At 42.7% G+C, this 16521-nt stretch overlaps 1 protein-coding gene across 1 annotated transcript; it reads right to left on the reverse strand.

Moving 5' to 3' along the window:
• Positions 1 to 6348: 6348 nt before the first annotated feature.
• On the reverse strand, positions 6349 to 15315 carry LOC121579300 (heat shock cognate 70 kDa protein). Its single transcript, XM_041893778.2, has 9 exons — positions 15095 to 15315; positions 9567 to 9776; positions 9133 to 9338; positions 8884 to 9036; positions 8081 to 8636; positions 7647 to 7849; positions 7224 to 7422; positions 6889 to 7121; positions 6349 to 6781 (listed from the first exon to the last, which is right to left on the reverse strand). The coding sequence occupies exons 2-9, from the start codon at positions 9769 to 9771 to the stop codon at positions 6581 to 6583; spliced, it is 1956 nt and encodes a 651-aa protein (XP_041749712.1). The 5' UTR covers positions 9772 to 9776; positions 15095 to 15315; the 3' UTR covers positions 6349 to 6580.
• Positions 15316 to 16521: the final 1206 nt, after the last annotated feature.

Genomic DNA, 16521 nt, shown 5'->3' on the forward strand with positions numbered 1-16521 from the left:
GCCTATTCCCCCTCAGGAGACTAAAAAGATTTGGCATGGGTCCTCAGATCCTCAAAAAATTATACAGCTGCACCATCGAGAGCATCCTGACTGGTTGCATCACCGCCTGGTATGGCAACTGCTTGGCCTCTGACCGCAAGGCACTACAGAGGGTAGTGCGTACGGCCCAGTACATCACAGGGGCAAAGCTCCCTGCCATCCAGGACCTCTATACCAGGCGGTGTCAGAGGAAGGCCCTCAAAATTGTCAAAGACTCCAGTCACCCTAGTCATAGACTGTTCTCTCTGCTACCGCACGGCAAGCGGTACCGGAGTGCCAAGTCTAGGTCCAAAAGACTTCTCAACAGCTTCTACCCCCAAGCCATAAGACTCCTGAACAGCTAATCATGGCTACCCGGACTATTTGCACTGCCCCCCACCCCATACTTTTTTATGCTGCTGCTACTCTGTTAAGTATTTATGCATAGTCACTTTAACTCTACCCACATGTACATATTACCTCAACTACCTCAACTAGCCGGTGCCCCCGCACATTGACTATGCAACGGTACCCCCCTGTATATATAGCCTCCCTACTGTCACTTTATTCTATTGTATATATAGCCTCCCTACTGTCACTTTATTTTTTACTTCTGCTCTTTTTTTCTCAACACTTTTTTGTTGTTGTTTTATTCTTACTTTTTTTGTTTAAAATAAATGCACTGTTGGTTAAGGGCTGTAAGTAAGCATTTCACTGTAATGTCTGCACCTGTTGTATTCGGCGCATGTGACCAATAAAATTTGATTTGATTTGATTTGATTTAAAGGGAGTGCTCCTAATCTCAGTTTGTTACCTGTATAAAAGACACGTGTCCACAGAAGCAATCAATCAATCAGATTCCAACCTCTCCACCATGGCCAAGACCAAAGACCTCTCCAAGGATGTCAGGGACAAGATTGTAGACCTACACAAGGCTGGAATGGGCTACAAGACCATCGCCAAGCAGCTTGGTGAGAAGGTGACAACAGTTGGTGCGATTACTCACAAATGGAAGAAACACAAAATAACTGTCAATCTCCCTCGGCCTGGGGCTCCATGCAAGATCTCACCTCGTGGAGTTGCAATGATCATGAGAACGGTGAGGAATCAGCCCAGAACTACACGGGAGGATCTTGTCAATGATCTCAAGGCAGCTGGGACCATAGTCACCAAGAAAACAATTGGTAACACACTACGCCGTGAAGGACTGAAATCCTGCAGCGCCCGCAAGGTCCCCCTGCTCAAGAAAGCACATATACAGGCCCGTCTGAAGTTTGCCAATGAACATCTGAATGATTCAGAGGAGAACTGGGTGAAAGTGTTGTGGTCAGATGAGACCAAAATCGAGCTCTTTGGCATCAACTCAACTCGCCGTGTTTGGAGGAGGAGGAATGCTGCCTATGACCCCAAGAACACCATCCCCACCGTCAAATATGGAGGTGGAAACATTATGCTCTGGGGGTGTTTTTCTGCTAAGGGGACAGGACAACTTCACTGCATCAAAGGGACGATGGACGGGGCCGTACCGTCAAAACTTGGGTGAGAACCTCCTTCCCTCAGCCAGGGCATTGAAAATGGGTCGTGGATGGGTATTCCAGCATGACAATGACCCAAAACACACGGCCAAGGCAACAAAGGAGTGGCTCAAGAAGAAGCACATTAAGGTCCTGGAGTGGCCTAGCCAGTCTCCAGACCTTAATCCCATAGAAAATCTGTGGAGGGAGCTGAAGGTTTGAGTTGCCAAATGTCAGCCTCGAAACCTTAATGACTTGGAGAAGATCTGCAAAGTGGAGTGGAACAAAATCCCTCCTGAGATGTGTGCAAACCTGGTGGCCAACTACAAGAAACGTCTGACCTCTGTGATTGCCAACAAGGGTTTTGCCACCAAGTACTAAGTCATGTTTTGCAGAGGGGTCAAATACTTATTTCCCTCATTTAAAATGCAAATCAATTTATAACATTTTTGACATGCGTTTTTCTGGATTTTGTTGTTGTTATTTGGTCTCTCACTGTTCAAATAAACCTACCATTAAAATTATAGACTGATCATGTTTTTGTCAGTGGGCAAACGTACAAAATCAGCAGGGGATCAAATACTTTTTTCCCTCACTGTGTATATATATATATATATATATATATATATTTAAAAATAAATAAAAATAATGATTTACTCAAAATTGAGCTCAGGTGCATCCTGTTTCCATTGATCATCCTCGAGATGTTTCTACAACTTGATTGGAGTCCACCTGTTGTAAATTCAATTGATTTAACATGATTTGGAAAGGCACACATCTGTTTAAATAAGGTCCCACACTTGACATTGCATGTCAGAGCAAAGACCAAGCCATGAGGTTGAAGTAATTGTCCGTAGAGCTCCGAGACAGGATTGTGTTGAGGCACAGATCTGGGGAAGGGTACCAAAGAATGTATGCAGCATTGAAGGTCCCAAAGAACACAGTGGCCTCCAACATTCTTAAATGAAAGAAGTTTGGAACCAACAAGACTCTTCCTAGAGCTGGCCGCCCAACCAAACTGAGCAATCGGGGGAGAAGGGCCTTGGTCAGCGAGGTGACCAAGAACCCGATGGTCACTCTGACAGAGCTCCAGAGTTCTTCTTTGGAGATGGGAGAACCTTCCAGAAGGACAACCATCTCTGCAGCACTCCACCAATCAGGCCTTTATGGTAGAGTGGCCAGATGGAAGCCACTCCTCAATAAAAGGCACATGACAGCCTGCTTGGAGTTTGCCAAAAGGCACCTAAAGGACTCTCAGACCATGAGAAACAAGATTCTCTGGTCTGATGAAACCAAGATGGAACTCTTTGGCCTGAATGCCAAGCGTCATGTCTGGAGGAAACCTGGCACCATCCCTACAGTGAAGCATGGTGGTGGCAGCATCATGCTGTGGGGATGTTTTTCAGTGGCAGGGACTGGGAGACTAGTTAGGATCGAGGGAAAGATGAACAGAGCGAAGTACAGAGAGATCCTTGATGAAAACTGAGTAAAGGGTCTGAATACTTATGTAAATGTGATACGTTTTTTTATTTTTAATAAATTTGCAAACATTTCTAAAAACCTGTTTTTGCTTTGTCATTATGGGGTATTGTGTGTAGATTGATGAGGGGAAAAAACAATTTGATCCATTTTAGACTAAGGCTGTAATGTAACAATGTGGAAAAAGTCATGGGGTCTGAATACATTCCGAATGCACTGTACTTTAAGAAATTAAACTAATTTCCTAGATTAGCATCTATTTTCTTTAGAGTATCTCTGCTGTTAATGAAGCTCGCAAGCATGTAGTCATAACTGGAACTGAGTTACCGCTGGTTCATTCAGCAATTCCTATGGGAAAATAATAGGGTTTTGGGATAAACACTGAAAATAAAATCTGAGGTTAACACAGGTTTAGGAGATCTTATACGTTTTGTTTTATGAGAATCATTATTAGCTCATTGAATTGTTGTTATCTCAATTATCTCATCAGTCAGTTAACATGTGTGATTTTTGTTATTACATAAATTCTTAAATTCACAAAAAGTGACATGAGCTGATGATTATCTCATAGAACAAAACGTATACGATCTCCTAAGCCTGTGCTAACCATAGACCTTATTCTGAGCGTTTATTCAAAAACCCTACAGAAACGCCGTTAATTTCCCCATATGCCTTGTCCAACGATCCATGCTATAGATAGTGCCTACAAAAAGACGCTATTACTATTTCTCTCTATAGGAATTGGAGGAAGTTTATATGAGGGTCTTTCGCTATATCCTCTGTGATTCTACCCCTAGTGGACTGATGCAGTCAGTGCAATGGCCTCCATAACATGCTACCCAGACCGCCATCGCGCGCAAACTGATTTTGTCCCCCCACACCAGACAGGATCCCCCACCAACTGGACTGGAGTGTGTCTTTCAATTGCCCACATGGGTAGATGCTCCTAAAAACCAATGAGGAGATGGGAGAGGCAGGACTTGCAGCACTTTGAGCGTCACAAATAGAACCAAGTTCTATTTTAGCGCATGGCCACGCAGACGCTCGTTGACGCGCGCGAGCAGTGTTGGTGCAATGATTGAATAACATGTATGTGTACATTTATTTTGCAACGCTTGCGCACGTGACGCGTGCGGTGTGGTCAGCATGTAAGTCTAAAGGGAATTCTTGGGACGCCAACTCTGATGTCACCCCATTGAGGGGACGTCCCAAGGATTCTGGATTGCACTCACCATTCCTAAAGTGACCACTGTGCTGTTCTGTTGTGAAATTTGCTTATTCATAAATAAAATAAAATAATAATATATGTGTGCATATACAGGTAACTGCCAAAATAAAGGAAACACCAATATAAAGCGTCTTAATAAGGCGTTGGGCCACCATGAGCCAGAACTGCTTCAATGCACCTTGGCATAAATTCTACAAGTGTCTGGAACTCAATTGGAGGGATGCAACACCATTCTTCCATGAGAAATCCATAATTTTGTGTTTTGTTGATGGTGATGGAAAATGCTGTCTCAGGCGCCACTGAATAATCTCCCATAATTGGGTTGATATTTGGTAACAGAGATGGCCATGGCATATGGTTTACATCGTTTTCATCCTCATCAAACCATTCAGTGACCACTCATGCCCTGTGGATGGGGGCATTGTCATCCTATGGGGGCATAGCCAAAACGTGACCCTAAGCATGATGGGTTCTCAATTGCTTAATTAACTCAGGAACCATGCCTGTGTGGAAGCACCTTCTTTCAATATACTTTGTATCCCTCATTTAACTCAAGTGTTTCCATTATTTTGGCAGTTAGCTATAGGTTCGACTGTATACTGCTTTTGTCATAACCATAACAAAGTGAATGAAAATGGTACAGTTTTTGCCAAAGACAACTTGGGCCCTACTCTTTACCTAGGCATACATGTATATCTGTACCAAACCTCCATGCCAACACTCCGCTTACTTCTGGCAGGCCTCAGACAAGAATATAGCCGATGGTCTACTCACTGCATCTTTATTAGCTAATTTAATGGAAATTGTTCATTTGGTAAACTAAACAAAGCAGTTATTTTGTGAGAATTTGGCCTCAAATTGTTGTCAGTGGGTCATTTGATTGTTAGCCATGATCTACCACTTAGATGCGTCACCAGATTCCATTATCAAATCACTAGTAAGAGTGTGCTTAGCATAAATTTGACTTTTGATGTACACCAGTGGAGGCTGCTGAGGGGAGGACGGCTCATAATAATGGCTGGAATGGAGTAAATGGAATGGCATCAAACACATGGAAACCATGTGTTTGTATTTGATACCATTCCACTAACTCCACTCCAGCCATTACCATGAGCCCGTCCTCCCCAATTAAGGTGCCACCAACCTCCTGTGATGTACACCCTTTTATTTAGATAATTCCCCCACAAAAATGAGCAAATAACTGTCCTTCTCCATCTTTGTAAAAGGTAGGCCTACTTAATTTCCATTCATTGAATTAGGAAGGAAAAACACTCAAACTGTCTAGGCCAATAGCTAGGTTTCCATCCAATTGGTGACAGATTTTCATGCCAATATTCTAAAATATGCATAAAGAAAATATGCGCATTTTCCCACCAGTGGTGCGTTTCCACCCAACGGACTTGTTGCGGATAAAAATCAGTGCGTGATGACTTAGCGCACACAAAATGTACTTTTCTGCTAAAGTTTTAATATACCGAATAAGAATTTAAAGTTCAATGTGTTTCCTTCGCATTTTCAACTCTACTGATAGTTTTGTCACAAACTGTTGTGTGGAATAGCTAATGTGCCTACTCTGGTCTTGGAAGTGCGCTCTAGCCAACAGCTGGCAGATACAGTGTGGGTAGGCTGTGCTGGTAGGCTAGTCTACATTATATTATTATGGATAAGAGTGAGAATACTTTTATTTGTCAAACGTCAGTCAAGCATCGATGATCGTCACCAGAATAAGACCCTCGATATTTATTGGAAACGAGCATCAAGATCACTGTGCACTTTCACCACCCTGTGAAGTTCATAAGTTATTTCATTTGTAGCCTCATAAACTGCATGGTTTCGAGTCGTAGTGGGAGGACCACACCCATATCATCATGTGACTCCAAGTTTACTTATATTCTTATTAAATCAATATTTGCTCATAAAGGCATTTCCACCACCATTTCTCGCATAATTAATTTTACCGACACAAAAAGATCCACCATGTCGAACAAACAAATTATCTGTCGGCATTTATAAAATTGTACCGAAACTACCCGTTTCCATCACAGCTGTCTTGATTTTTTTTGGGACGTTATGACTTTACTCCATAAAAACTGTGGATGGAAACGTTGCTAGTGACATAAATAACAATTTATTCTCCAGGACTCAAAATGTATAGACAGGCAAACTCTTCTTCCTTAAAATCCCACTGTCTTTGACAGTGTACATCTTCAAGTATTCAAAACATACATAGCAGCTTTTATCAGTTTAAATTACTCAGCCAATGACCAGCCTTGGCTTTACAGATTGGGCCTCTGGGGTTATGGGCTTTGTGTTTACAGAGTGGTGAGATGGGACATTGGGTTTAATCGACTTCCTCGATGGTGGGGCCTGAGGATCCACCACCTCCAGGAGCAGCACCACCAGCGCCTGAGAAGCCTCCAGGCATTCCACCAGGCATACCGCCTGGCATACCACCAGCACTCTGGTACAGCTTGGTGATGATGGGGTTGCAAACCTTCTCCAGCTCCTGTTGCTGATGCTCATACTCTTCCTTCTCCGCAGTCTGTGAAACAAAAATATACAGGTTAAGATTGATTGATTTATTTCCCTTCTTGACACGTTATGGGTAATAACTTGGTTTAAATTAATGGGCACATCAATATACTGTACCTGGTTCTTATCCAGCCAGGCAATGATCTCATTGCACTTGTCCAGAATCTTGGTCTTGTCCTCGTCACTGATCTTGCCCTGTAGTTTCTCATCCTCCACGGTGGATTTCATGTTGAAAGAGTAAGACTCCAGTGAGTTCTTGGAGGAAACCTTGTCACGCTGCACATCATCCTCACACTTGTACTTCTCAGCCTCCTGGACCATGCGCTCAATGTCCTCCTTGCTCAGACGACCTGGTCAGACAAAAAAAACATTGTTGAGTTAAGGATACGCTCACTATCCTAGTGGGCATATTGTAATACAATTTCACTTTGGTCACATTTTATTCTGTCTACCTTTGTCGTTGGTGATGGTGATCTTGTTCTCCTTGCCAGTGCTCTTATCAACGGCAGAGACATTGAGGATGCCGTTTGCGTCAATGTCGAAGGTGACCTCAATCTGAGGAACACCGCGAGGTGCAGGGGGGATTCCAGTCAGCTCAAACTTTCCCAACAGGTTGTTGTCCTTGGTCATAGCCCTCTCACCCTCGTACACCTGGGGGATACAGTCTATATTAGCAAAACATACATGGTCTTCAAATGAGAAGTACATTTCACTAAATAGTCACTCAGACAGCCAAGGAAGGTATAGGGACATCTTTTGTCTTTCAACCTCTGGTGGAAACTACGAATGGCAAGAGTAACTTCATCACAGCGAGTGGCCAAAGGAATGAGGAAACACTGCCCTGAAATTGAAATGTTATGCAGGGTCTTTTTTACCTGAATGAGCACACCAGGCTGGTTGTCTGAGTAGGTGGTGAAGGTCTGGGTCTGCTTGGTTGGGATGGTGGTGTTCCGTTTGATCAGGACGGTCATGACACCTCCAGCGGTCTCAATACCCAGGGAGAGGGGGGTGACGTCCAGCAGAAGCAGGTCCTGGACATTCTCAGACTTGTCACCTGAGAGGATGGCTGCCTGGACAGCTGCAAATGAGAATGGAGAGGTTAGACTCATGTAAAAACATCACTGTAGAGCCACAGTAACATTGTTGCTCAGACATTAAAAAAGGAAGGTGTTGGGCAATCTTTGGTATTTTGACCTGCTGGAAACTACGAATGGCAGGAATAAACTTAATCACAGCTAAACTATTTGGTTAGGGCTTGTTAAAGCAGCCCAATGACCACAGAGTGAACACAAGATGATCAGTGACCCACCTGCGCCATAGGCCACAGCCTCGTCGGGGTTGATGCTCTTGTTGAGCTCTTTGCCGTTGAAGAAATCTTGGAGCAGTTTCTGGATCTTGGGGATACGAGTGGAGCCTCCGACCAGGACGATGTCGTGGACCTGGGCCTTGTCCATCTTGGCATCGCGGAGGGATTTCTCCACTGGGTCCAGGGTGCCACGGAAAAGGTCTGCATTGAGTTCCTCAAAGCGAGCTCTGGTGATGGAGGTGTAGAAGTCGATTCCCTCGTACAGAGAGTCAATCTCGATGCTGGCCTGGGTGCTGGAGGACAGGGTGCGCTTTGCCCTCTCACAGGCGGTGCGGAGACGGCGAACAGCCCTCTTGTTGTCACTGATATCTTTCTTGTACTTCCTTTTGAACTCTGCAATGAAGTGGTTGACCATGCGGTTGTCAAAGTCTTCTCCACCCAGATGGGTGTCTCCAGCAGTGGACTTGACCTCAAAGATGCCATCCTCGATGGTCAGAATGGACACGTCAAAGGTGCCGCCACCCAGATCAAAGATAAGGACGTTCCGTTCAGCACCAACCTGAAACAGAAGAGAATCTTCAGTATTTGCACTTATAAAAAAAAGGAACTAGAAACCCTATGACACATGGCTATGTATTCCAGGGAAGGTTGTTGGGCATCCTTTGGTTTTTCAACCTCTGGTGGAAACTACAAATGGCAGGAGTAAACTTCATCATAGCGAATTAAATCTAGTTTGTCCAAATCAAATTATTATTTCAATAAACCATAACTAGACCTTCCTGACCTCTAAAATATATGGGTCTCACCTTCTTGTCCAAGCCATAAGCAATAGCGGCAGCGGTTGGCTCATTGATGATTCGCAGAACATTCAGACCAGAGATTGTTCCAGCGTCTTTGGTTGCTTGGCGCTGAGAGTCGTTAAAGTAAGCTGGTACTGTTACAACAGCGTTTGATACAGTCTGCAAAAATGAGGGTAAAAAAATAAACAAATTGGGAATGAATAGACTTACTGTCAATACAACTCTGAAATAGACTGCAATGCATTTCAAACTCACCTTCCCGAGGTAGGCCTCTGCAATCTCCTTCATCTTGACCAATACCATGGAGGAGATTTCCTCAGGGTAGAAGCTCTTGGTCTCGCCTTTGTATTCGACCTCCACTTTGGGGCGTCCGCTGTCGCTGATGACGTTGAAGGGCCAGTGCTTCATGTCAGACTGAACCACGGTGTCCTCAAACCTTCTGCCAATCAAACGCTTAGCATCTGGAATACGCAAGTAAAAAGTATGTTAAAACGATTGCATTATAGACATACTCCGATCATAGCAGTTGACCTTTGGTTTCTCACTCTGACATCCAAGGAAGATACTAGAACCATCTTTGGTTATAAAACTTCTGGTGGAAACTACAAATGACAGGAATAAACTGCATCACACCTTTACAAACTTTATTGACATCTACCAATAATCACCTTTGCAATACATAAACTTACCGAACACTGTGTTGCAGGGGTTCATGGCAACCTGATTCTTGGCAGCATCACCGATGAGCCTCTCAGAGTCAGTGAAGGCAACGTAGCTTGGAGTGGTCCTGTTACCCTGGTCGTTGGCAATGATTTCAACCTTGCCATGCTGGAACACACCCACGCAGGAGTAGGTGGTCCCGAGATCAATGCCGACTGCTGTTCCCTTAGACATGGTTTCTGTGAAAACAGATAAATATTTAATGATGAGCAAACTCTTTCCAATAGGTGGCAGTCATGATCACTCAAGGTAAAGTGACCCATAGAGACTTTGGACTGTAGTTTGAGTCACTGTGGCTGTGTTTACACAGGCAGCCCAATTCTGATCTTTTTTTCACTAATTTGTATTTTGACCAATCAGATCAGCTCAGATCAGCTCTGATGTGAAAATATATTTTTCAGAGCTTATCTGATTGGTCAAAAAAAACAGAGTGAAAAAAAGATCAGAATTGGGCTGCCTGGGTAAATGTAGCCAACAGATTACATGAGCAACTTCCTTTATGGAGAAATATGCCAACTCGCTGTGTTGAAATTCAATTCCTAAGAACGGTGACTTATCCTGTTCCAGGAAACTCATAGGCCTTCAGTTTCAATTAAAGGGCGACTGCACTTCCTGATTTGGCCTTGTGTTAGATTTGGTTCATTAAGAAACGCTACTGGCCATGACTGAATTCAAACGTGAGTGTGGTTTGATGTGGGTGTCTCCTGTGTGTTCGCAGGTGGAAAGAGTTAGCCAAATTATTCAGCCAATTAGCTTCAGCCGGCTGGTGTGCCACCATGGCAAAGTTGGTTTTACTTTGGATAGCCTATCGCTGGGGATAGTTAGGGGCCGTCAATAAATTACACAATGTACATGGGACAATATTTTCATGTTGCACATCTTTTAGTTGTCTCATCGAATGCTTTCAATATTTGTAAATTAATTTCTACAATTTATAGTTGGTTTAAGGTTAAGTCATTGACATTTGGAGCTATTGACCTTTTAAAATAATTTACTGATGGTCCCTAACTAGCCCCATAGGGATATCGAATGTCAACCAAATTGACCATTGGCATTGCGATCTGTGCTCCGAATTGATGATTACTTGGGTTCTGCCAGCTGTGGGCAGGATTAAAATAAACCCAACCCATGGAAAACTGTTACGGTACTCTTCATTCCATTACATATTTTTTGGGAATGTAGGCCTACATTGAACAACACACATTTGCAGCTACTGTAGGCTGAACGATATAACAGCTATTTCCATGTTAATATGTTATGGAATGCATTTTTCTCCGTTGTTTTTGATGGTAGGCCACTCTGGTAGACTTACATCATGATCAAATAGCCACAGTAGCCTACTTGGCCACTGTTAAAACTGTAACTTTTTACAACCTTCAAGTTTGTGCTCAGCAGATCTGACATTTTCTCAGTGCCGGAAGAAAATAGAGGGAACATTGGATATGACATCATTGTTTTTATCACTTCCCACAGAGTTCTTAAACTATGGCGCGTGACATGGTTCAATGTGCCAGTAAATCAGCACAATCTACTTTTTCGTTTTTTCAAATTGCTGCCGTCTTGGAGCTAGAATTTGGATAATGCAGATAAAATTAAAATAAATTACGGAGAGCGATGTACAATATGGCAAACAAGGCATTTGTGGTAGGTACATGGGGGCCGCCATCTTTATGCACCTTCGCCATTCATGCATGAGCTGGCATTGGATGGGCCAGGCAGCCATTTTAGGCAAGAGGCATACATGGTGCACTACCTTACTACTGTAAAGACTATGCTGCTGCAGCCCCATGGGAAATTCGCCATGTAGCAGAGGTTGACACATTGAGACAGCAGGGAATTTCCAAGGGCATAAAACCCATAGGGCTGTGGGTAATGGCACGCTCAAGCTATTAGGCCTACACACAAAATAAATTATGCCACTTTTTTCATCTATGAACCTATAAATTATACTACAGTGAACACCATCAACACTATTTGAACTACTATTATTATTTAGTTACACAATCGAATGTCTTGCCTTGGCAATTGCATCATTGCGCTTTCACCTAGTTTGGCATGGTTCGTAAATGCGATGTATCTTTATCTGGGATGATCCCTGACCATCTGGGGAGGGGGAGGGGGAGGCCGGGCTTTACAAGGTTGTGACTAGATGGAATACAGCGACAGACGAGATTTACAATTGAACTACCGCGAGAGTTGGAGCCAGAGGATGAGTGAGTCGTATTTAACCGTTAGCTTTACACCAAGTAGTTGTACATTTTCAGTTAATAAAATGTACGATTGTTTATTTTCGATGAAAGACCTGATGGGTGTACTGTTGCATGCGTGTGCTCAGGCCCAGTCCTAGTCCTTCTGCCGCCCTATCCTAGGCTGGCCAAAGAAATTGTGCCCTCCTAGACAGGCTGGTTGTTTAGCAACAAAACCGAGGCATACGCAACTATGGGCAAAACAGACAGAGTTGGCTTAGATTATTGACAACATCTAAACTATATTTCGTCTCCAATGTTTATTGAAAACGTAAATAGATTTGCACAATGAGCACTTGTCTCTCAAATGCATTGTTACAGTTGTTAGCTAGCGAATTTTAGCCATATTAGCATTGACATGAAATCAGTCAAAACAAGACATGGAATCAATAACAAGCTGAAATTAGCCACTTATGATTCTCCCAACTTGGCAGTTTCTGGTCATTCGTGCTAGCAATCTGGCCATCCAGAATCACAACAACAGGCTGACTTCTGCGCGCACATCGTTTTCCTTACTGTTGTCAGCTAACCGATCTATACCCAGCAAATCTAGAATAGTCCCAGTAAGCAAAATGACGTTGAAAAGACATCTAAAATAAGTATTTTCCAGACGTTAAAGTTAGGTTCATTTTATGTTCTGAATGAAAGGTGAAAATAGGTATTTTCCAGATGTTGAAATCCGATTCATTTTTAGTTCTGAATGAAAGTTGAAAAGGCGTCATTTATAGACGTCTACTTTTGGACCAAATCAAGGCCAGTTCAGACTTGACCAAATCGGAACCAAACATTGACGTCTATGTTTGGGCCAAATCAAGGCTGGTCCAGACCGGACCAAATCTGAACCACACGTCTAGACGTCAATAATTGGTTCAGATTTGGTCTGCAACGGACCAAAAATCTACTTCGTCTGACCGCACCAAATCTGAACCAAACATAGACGTCTATGATTGGTTCAAGGCCGGTCCGGACCGCACCAGATAAAGACATCCAAAAGAAGTCGGCCCTTTCTTACTGGGGTGTAGCCTACAGTGTCAGCCCACAATGGAATTTTATGAATGCCCATCCATATGGTAGGCCTACAGTTTGTAAAACAGGCAGTTGCATTGGCTTTATTAGTCCTGATTCATGTGACTAATCAAATTTGGCAATTTAAGCTCTGAATATCAGAACTTCTGATAAATGTGGGTATCCTGAGCCTATAGAGCCCCACAATGGAGGTGTCATAATACCCATAAAACCTAGCGGTCAAACAGGGAAATGGTTCCAATTGTTTTTCCACCATAAAAAATATGGAATTTTAGAAACACTTAAAATAAGGACAGTGTTTCGTGTAGGCTTACCCTGGCATAATGTTTTGATAATCATGTAAATCTCTCTCGGACAAGGTGACTTTTATCAATATATTCGGCCCTATTTACTCTCAGATTCGAAAATGCTAATTAGGATCAAAGTAGACATCATGCAAGACTACAAATCCCTGCAAGCTCCTGCACGTCATCGCTAGCTGACACCTTTGCTAACAGGTATTGTGTCAATTTAAAACTTGCACAAGACAGTTAACAGAATTGTCAATTTAAAGAAATGTAAACAAATTTATTCAGTTCCGTGTAGCTCAGTTGGTAGAGCATGACGCTTGCAGCACCAGCGTTGTGGTTTCGATTCCCACGGGGGACTAGTACAAAAAAAGTATTAAAAGGTATGCACTCACTAATGTAAGTCGCTCTAGATGAGAGCGTCTGCTAAATGACTAAAATGTAAATGTAAAAAATTACTACATTTAGCTAACATTAGATAGTTCATCCAGAGATTCTTACCTTTGCCTCAATTCGACTGTCTCGTCCAGATCATCATGGCATTTGTAGTTCTTTATTATAGCTACATTTGCATTTCATTTATTTATTTTTATTTTATTTTTTATTTTATTATTTTTGGGGGGGGTAAATACAGGCGAATATATTGAGAAGTCACCTTGTCCTAGAGAGATTGACACGATTATCAAAACGTCATGCCAGGGTAAGCCTAAACAAAACACAGCCTTTATTTTAAGTGTTTCTAAAATCCCCTATTGGAAAAATGAATGGTGGGAAAATGATTGGAACCATTTCCTTGTTTGACCACTAGGTTTTATGGGTATTATGATTCATAATGTGGTACTCTATTTGCAATGTGTTTAACCTACAGTAGGAAATGCAGAAGTGTTTTCTTTTTCGCTTAGATCAGCTCGTCAAAAATTGACGGATACAAACTTGAAACCACTGATCATAACAAATTTAGCACATGTGGTGAAACTCCTGGACAGCAGTTGTGAGTAGCCTGAATGTCCATTCCATATTGTCCATTTTACTTTGACCTGTCTTGTTTTTATGATATGGTGTTTGTTAGCTTCGATGTAACCAAGAGTTTTTTGAGTCCAGCACAATGTAAAAACTATCTTGGTTGCATCGAAGCTAGGTGTGTTAACATGTCAGTGTATTTTTTATTTGATTAGGCGCCATTTAGGTTAGGAAATTTGATCGGAGAAACGTGCATGATGTAAAAAGTGTCCATCTCATTACATTGTCATACATATTGTTTTATACCATAGGCTATTTCTGCTATATGATTTAAGTTGGAATGTTGGTGGAGCGCTGCAGCGATGCGTCTCTCCAACAGCACTGTGTATTCCGCTCCAGCCATTACCACGAGCCTGTTCTCCCCAATTAAGTTGCCACCAACCTCCTGTGATTTTCTGTCATCAAGAGGGACTATCGCCCCAAAGCTGGGGGGGGGACTAAAGCCCCAAATCGCTGGCTGGTTTCAAAATGTCCAGTCCAAACTCTCGCGCTATTTCAGTGATAAATCTCGTCCGTAGCTAGTCATGACCTCTTTACACCCTCCCCCAACCGGGATTCTGAAGGACAACGCTGTGAGTACTGCAGTACTGCTAGCTCCGCATCCAAGCGCATTACAATTAATTGCGGCCATTTCACCGGTAGCCTATGACATTTCTAGAGACTGCTCTGGCATCTCTTAACGGCTGTTGTCTTGGAGAATGGTTGAATAGACCTACAGTGAATACAACAATATTGACGTCAAATTATCTTAAAATCAACAAATAGGTATATACATGTGGATTATAATTATAAGGACACACTGATTCCAAAGCGAATATGGATAGCCAAGAAACAATTGTAGGAAACGTCACATTACATATGCCTATAACTGACAATGACGTAGAATATAACAGATGAACATTTTGTTGCTTTTATTACCTGGATGTGATGGACGCAATTGGTATGAAAGCTGTTCGCAGTCTCCGCAACCCGATGAATGAGAACAGACGATGCCGGCGAAAGAACCGTAGCCTCTTCCGGATATCTTGTGAACCTGCCGGTGAAAATAAATGTTGCACTTCTAGTATGTTCTAGCAGTCTGAAACTGATCTACAATCAGAATGTAACCACTATTGTTCAATGCGGAATACGTTATATGGCCACGTAAGGAATCAACCAGCACTAGGATCAGTTATATTTTTCTTTAGCTATCCCTCAACGCATTGAACTCTGATTGGTTGAAGTCTAGCTCGTGCGTTGCATAAAAAAACGGAGGTCGACAGAAGATTTATATAGCCCCGGAAACAGCAAGAGAATATTCTAGACCTTTCCTAATCAATTAGCTGGGACTGTGACAAAATAGTCTTGACCCACTGAAATTTGAGTCCCATAAATTTAGTTTGAACTGTGCTTTTATTGAACAAACCCTATACATTACATTTACATTTTAGTCATTTAGCAGACGCTCTTATCCAGAGCGACTTACAGTTAGTGAGTGCATAAATGTTCTTACTGGCCCCCCGTGGGAATCGAACCCACAACCCTGGCGTTGCAAGCCGAGCTACACGGGGCTACATCTGCCAATATACAATCAAATCAAATGTTATTTGTCAAATACACATGTTTAGCAGATGTTATTGCGGGTGTAGCGAAATGCTTGTGCTTCTAGCTCCCACAGTGCAGTGCAGTTTACATCAGTTGAGGCTGCTGAGGGGAGGACGGCTCATAATAATGGCTGAAATAGAGTCAATGGAATGGCATCAAACACGTGGTTTTCATGTGGTTGATACCATTCCATTGTTTCCGTTCCAGCCATTATTATGAGCCATCTACCCCTCAGCAGCCTCCACTAATTTCCATCTAGGCTAAATGTTCCCAGGGAGAAAATGTAACAATGTCACATGGTACTGGTGTGTCTGTATGTCAACCTTTAACCAACCTATTTCATCAATTCAAAGGGAACAGCCAAAACGGGATTTGAACTTGTGGCCCTGAGGTCCCACTATAGAGTATATTAGGAACTACACAGAAAGATACACAATTTCCCCTCTCTCTAAAAGAGTCCCATGCACAAATGCAAACCGGGGAACTTTCTTCAAAGGCCTGTGGGACTATCCCACTGCTGTCACCAATGTAGCAATTGAAGGGGAACCGCCAGAGGGACTGAACAAGCGACCATGTGGTTTTGGGGCAAATGCGCTTCCACAGGTGTCATAATACCCATAAAACCTAGCAGTCAAACAGGGAAATGGTTCCAATCGTTTTTCCACCATTCATTTTTCCCATAGGGGATTTTAGAAACATTTAAAAATAAGGGCAGTGTTTCGTGTAGGCTTACCCTGGCGTGACGTTTTGATAACCATGTA

This window comes from Coregonus clupeaformis, chromosome 13 (genome assembly GCF_020615455.1).
Source record: "Coregonus clupeaformis isolate EN_2021a chromosome 13, ASM2061545v1, whole genome shotgun sequence".
In the NCBI taxonomy this organism is placed as follows: Eukaryota; Metazoa; Chordata; class Actinopteri; order Salmoniformes; family Salmonidae; genus Coregonus; species Coregonus clupeaformis.